General features: G+C 36.7%; 1 protein-coding gene across 1 annotated transcript in view; it reads right to left on the reverse strand.

Moving 5' to 3' along the window:
- Positions 1-2,117: 2,117 nt before the first annotated feature.
- The window catches only part of LOC131947101 (uncharacterized), a 12,010-nt gene continuing 8,009 nt past the window's right edge, over positions 2,118-6,118 (reverse strand). The window contains exons 8-9 of the mRNA XM_059308195.1: positions 3,848-4,049; positions 2,118-2,271 (exon numbers count right to left, since the gene is read on the reverse strand). Of these exons, the coding sequence (XP_059164178.1) occupies positions 2,152-2,271; positions 3,848-4,049 (322 nt within the window). The 3' untranslated portion in view covers positions 2,118-2,151. The remainder of the gene's footprint in view (positions 2,272-3,847; positions 4,050-6,118) is intronic.

The following is a 6,118-nucleotide window of genomic DNA, read 5'->3' on the forward strand; positions in this document are numbered from 1 at the left end:
CATATGTTCCCGGGCGCCGACCTTAGAGGGCGCCAAAAATGGGTTGTAAAAACAAATTAAAATGTCATTTTAGCTGCATTTTTGCATTATAAATATTGGGGGGGGGGGGGGTTGCAAATCGAAAGTTTGAGGGGGGGGGGGGGGGGGGGGGGGGGTTCAAATAGAAAATTTGCTCCCGAGGGGGGCGCCAAATTGAAAGTTTGTCCCAGGGCGCCGGGAAGGGTCGCTACGCCTCTGCCCACCCCCTACCCCCCGAATGAAAAAAAAAAAATCTCAAGTTATTCTGTGTACAATTACCAACAAAACTGATAAATCAACTTTTGAAAATTTGTATGGTTTTTCTTCTACAGTTAAAATGGTGTATTGTTGCACAAATTTCTATTTTCAAAAAGCGATTTTCAGAAAGAAAAATGTAAAAATTCATAAAAAACGTTTTAATAACAAGCTTTTATGTAATGATGCACTAAAAAGTAGAAAATAAATTATACACTACTATTTAAATTACTATAAAGAAAAGCGTGGGTCACTTTAGTACTTTAGTACCTATTGGATACCTTTACTAATATTTGAGAAGAGACCCACGCTTTTCTTTATAGTAATTTAAATAGTAGTGTATAATTTATTTTCTACTTTTTATTTTTTTTTTATTTTTTTATTTCAGATTGCATTGTCTTCATGTCTTGACCCACGTGTCAAATGTGAATCGTATCGGTCAAGTAGAAGTGTCCGAATTTTCACTCCTGCGTTTCGATCTAGACAGACTGTCGACTGACGACTGACGACAGAGGAAGTGAGTTAAATAAAAGCTTGTGAAAACAAAAGTATTTTAAAACTTGAAAATGTAATCTATCAGAATTGTTACCAGTAGGTTTCTCTATAATCCTGTAATCGAGTCACCCCGGTTGGCACTTTGGATCACCGCCCGTTACAGTACTTCCTCTCGGTACAACTGGGAGGGGGGGGTTTAGGGATTTGGAAAGGTATAGGCAAGCTAGTTACCCACGCCCCACACACACACCTCATACATACGAAATAGTAACCTTGCATTAAGAAAAATACTAAATCTTGGCCATTCCAAAAAAACGTAGACATGTCTTTATTCTCAAGATGGGAGCGCAACAAAGACTATGACCTACCAGTAGTCAGGACAGTCAGGAGACGCATGCAACACAACTTTGAGTAACGAACATTTTGGACTTGACCTTGGCATACTATTTGGGCATGGCTATTTTTAAACAAACCAGTTAAGAAAAAATTCGATTGATTTTTATAAAAAGAAAAAACATTTACAGTTAATTCAATTTGTTTATTAAGATTTCACAGAAAAAAATAAAAATCAATTTTGAAACAGATTTTAAAAATACACCTATACATACATGTAAATCCTAAGGTATTTTTAAACGTAGCTTTAGCCTTAAAAATAAAATAACCCAAATAACGCAAAATAAATAAGTAAATGAAAATAAAGACGAATTAAATAAAAAAAGAAAAAAAAAACATTAATCCAATTAAAAGAAAATAATAAATCCCAACAAACAAACAAAAAAAAAAATAAAAAAAAAAAAAAAAAAATAAAACATCACCCCATCAGCTTGTTATACAATTTTATAATAATATTGAGAGCATACTTAAGGTAAACTCAAGCAGTCTGTCAATGATTGTTGACGTGCAGAGTTTCTTCTACCCCCCCCCCCCCCCCAACGAAATGAAATTGATATAATTTATAAAGAAAATATATACTTTTAACAGTGTCCGTCTCCCCAAAGAAATTCTACCGCCCCCAAAAAAAAATTTCAAGTGCCCCCCCCCCCCCACGGAGAAAAAATTCTGGAAGAAACACTGCTGACGTGAATCCTTACACTGTATACAAAGATGGATAAAGACCGCAGCAGTCCACTGAGTAGCAGTCGTATTTCTTGGGAATTTTAAACTGTAGCACCGCTACTCAAACTCGCTTCAATGGGACGTGTTTGATATAGGATAATATACAAAATTATATAAATAAAAATATATTTTTGGAAAGAGAACTCCAAGTCTCCCCCCTCATAAGTAATTTTTTTTTTATTGGGGGCAGGATTCAATTTTTCAAATTAAGTTTTGTGCTACAGGCTTTGTCCGTTTATAGCGAGGGTGCCCAACTGCATTTTAAACTCACAAAGAAGGGACGAACTCAACAGTGTGGCCAGAAAACCTCCCGTTAAAGTACATTACATCCAGTTGTGCACCACTGCTCACAGCTACCTCCCCCTTGTATTCACGGTTGAAGTAGGCCTGTAAATTTAAAAAAACAAGTAATTAAAAAAAGTCTAGTGACAATTTTAGCGCAATTTCCTTACGTTATCTAAAAATAGCTCTGTCGTAGCGTAAATCAACAGCAGGGTTAGTAAAACCATTGGTTAGTTATTAAAACGTTTTTTATTATTTTTTTTTCAGTATTTTACATGTTTTATTTACAATAGAGTAACATGACTAAAAACCATTGCGCGCCTAGCTACCGAGCGTGATGTCGCAGATATTGAACGTGATGGCGCAGCTATAAAACGTGATGACGCGTGTGGTGTGGTTGCATAAAATGCCTACTAATTCGGTCCAAATTTTAATTAATTCAAACAAATTTTTGTGACCAAACAAAAGGATATTTTTGAAAACTTTCTTCGGCAATATTGTTCTAAATTATAGCAGGAATCGATTGGTGCATGTTTCAAGTCGCTAAGTGGTCTGGTTGCCGAGATATGGGCCAAAAACTGCATTTTTCCGAGGTTTTTTGGCTTTTCCGGGAAATCCATGAAAGAAACCCGGAATTTTTATGGCCTATGTTCATCCTCGTAACTTGCTTAACATAATTGTTTTTGTAACTAGTCATCGATATTGCTTCGTTGAGGAGGAGATACGACTTAAAGCTGCGGACACACATCCATACATTCATCCATCCATTCCCAGAAATGACGAGTTAATAAACGCAATTCTCCAGAATGGAAATTGCGCTAAAAATAATAGTAGAGAACTTGCATTTGTAATGCCATGTAAAGTTAGTCAACAATCATATCACCCACCATTATCACAAAACTACCATTCTTACTTTTAAAATAACTAGAATCATAAAACTTATTATTTCTTTTTTCCCCTACGAAATACACAATCCCCCCCCCCCCCGTCGAAATCCCGCCTCATCCTATGTAAGTTGGGATAGATAATAATACATACACTAAGAAGAACGGAAGGAAATATCGATTAGAAGGTACTAGATTAGAACAGTTAATTTTCATCATCTCGCCGAGGTCGTAGAGAATGGGGGATAATTTTTTTTTACAACTTTGGGGAAGTTGGATTTTTCATAGAGGCCTAGATCAATTTGGACAGCAGTGGCGTCGCTAGGTTGGGTGTCACCAGGTGCGCACTACGTGGTTTTACCCCCCCCCCCAAGAAACAAAGTATATATATATATATATATATATATATATATATATATATATATATATATATATATATATATATATATATATATATATATGTGTGTGTGTGTGTGTGTGTGTGTGTGTGTGTGTGTGTATGTGTGTGTGTCGGCCTACATCGGCGTATAATTTAAATATATGCCGCATAATTTATCATTATTGCAATTGACAATGCAGTTTTTTGCCATGGCGTCATCCCCTATATATGGTGTCACCCGGTGCCGTCCGCACTCACCCCACGGCCTCTCTACGCCTCTGTTAGACAGTAATAGAAGCATTGAAAGCCGCACGTGAAAAAAAAGTCTATCATTCTGGTAGTACGTATGACGGTTAGGTCTTTACTATCCGCCTCTTGCACTAATGTAAACACACCTTTACATGAGGTGATTTCTTACCTTGACAACTGATCCTGAAACTTCGTAAGAAAATGTAAAGGGGGCGAAGATGCTATCTCTGATGTCTAGAAAGGTCATGGGGCATTCTCTATTTACGTTAGAACACGACAAATAGCATGTCCCATCTTTTCTGTACAAGAAGACAACATGTCTCTTTGACTCCTCCGGGTCGTTGGTGCTTTCATACAAGTTAAGTTGGAAGCTAGGGGCAACATAGTATGCAAAGTATCGTTTTACTTTCATGCAAGTTAAGTTGGAAGCTAGGGGCAACATAGTATATAAAGTATCGTTTTACTTTCATCCAAGTTAAGTTGGAAGCTAGGGGCAACATAGTATACAAAGTATCGTTTTACTTTCATACAAGTTAAGCTGAAAGCTAGGGGCAACATAGTATACAAAGTATCGTTTTACTTTCATACAAGTTAAGTTGGAAGCTAGGGGCAACATATATAAAGTATCGTTTTACTTTCATGCAAGTTAAGATGGATTGGAAAATGTCAGGATTTATATAATCTAACACATTAGCTAAGCATTTAATATTCTGTCAAGGTATACTGACCAACACGTGAATGATTAGTAACGACCAGTAGCGTACGCAGGGGGGAGCAGGGGGAGCTGCCGCTCCCCCTCTGGCCATTTTTAGCAAAGTGGCGCCTTTTTGGAAACTTTTTAAACTCAAAGTTTTAAACAATGTTATTTGTTAAAAAATATTTTTGGTCAGCACATCAGTGTAAATCACAAGATTTCTTTTCATGCAGCAACTAAGCATTATTGTACTAGTCTAGTAGTGTCTACGTTTACAACACGTATTAACAGCTTTGCCATTCTAAAAATAACCATTACGATGCATTGCAATGTTTAAAAAACCTCTACGGTAGTACCACTTGGCAAAAGGGGTGTTAAGTTTAAGGCAACTGTATAATGTATTTGCTTACGAATAATTGAATTAGAAAATGTTATACAGAAAACTTCACACATAATTACTTTGTATATACAGTTTGAATAGTGTGATTAATTTAAAAAAAAATTACAATACAGAAACAAATACAACTGATGTGGCACCTCTATTTAAATTTACTTATGAGCAAACTGCGTAGTGGTGGGGACATTTTGACAAGGTCAACAACGTCATCACGATGAAGTAGTAGTATTCTTACAGTTTGGGCGATAGTGATTACGATTACAAATTATATGAAACAGTTACAACCCCCCCCCCCCTCTTCCGCATATTGTCATAATACCACTGCTACTTATTTAAATCTATTTCTGTAATATATATTTGTGTAATATAATTATATTTGTGTAATATATATGTATTTTTAGAACAGTCATCTAAAAACTGACGCTTTGTTCACTCTGAGTTGGTTATCTCTCCCCCCCCCCCCCCACACCTATCCACCACAATTGTGTAGAGCGACATCAATGTCACACCTAGGTATACACTGGGTTGGATAATTGACCTAAAGTGAACGGACCAGAGTTTCTTCCAGGCATCTCTTCGGGGGGGGGGGGGGGGGGGGGGAGGGGGGGCTTAGCCCCCCCGAAAAATTTTTACCGCCCCCCCCGAACGAAATGAAATGTATATAATTTATATAGAAAATATATACTTTTAACAGTGTCCGCCCCCCCCCCCCCGAAGCAAGTTTACCGCCCCCCCCCGAAGATTTCAAGTGCCCCCCCAGAGAAAAAAGTCTGGAAGAAACACTGGAACGGACAGTGGTGAATGAAGTTGAACCCACCCACCCACCCTCCCCCCCCCCCACCCACCCCGAACTTATCTGTTAAGTACATGTAGAAAAACGCGTAATGATGTACCAAAGTACCATGCCGCCAGAACATTAGCATTTTAAAAGTAAAACTCTGTGAATATTGTTTTTGCAATTACCTGTAAAAAGGTGTGTGAGCAATACAGTGATCTAACCCATACCTATCACTATGTTAAAAAATGATCTTTAAAGAACACAAAGAAGCAGTAGTTAATTAAAATATATGATCTGAACTAAAAGACCAATATTTAGTTAAATGTTTTTCTATAATATTGAAAAGCGTGCTTTAATGCCAACTCTGATTTTAAAAACGTTCATTATGCTGTAATACTTTAGCATTTATGATGACGATATATTAAACTCTGATGATAGACAAAAACATTTTGTAAACACGAATAGTGTTAAACAATTTCATTATATTCTAAAGTAATTATTTCTTTGTTTTGACATTTAAAATTAAATTGTAGATATATACATATTTATATTAAGAGAGTGATTATTTCCC

Source organism: Physella acuta, unplaced genomic scaffold, assembly GCF_028476545.2.
Source record: "Physella acuta isolate Inbredline_101_S28 unplaced genomic scaffold, ASM2847654v3 ptg000055l, whole genome shotgun sequence".
Taxonomy (NCBI): domain Eukaryota; kingdom Metazoa; phylum Mollusca; class Gastropoda; family Physidae; genus Physella; species Physella acuta.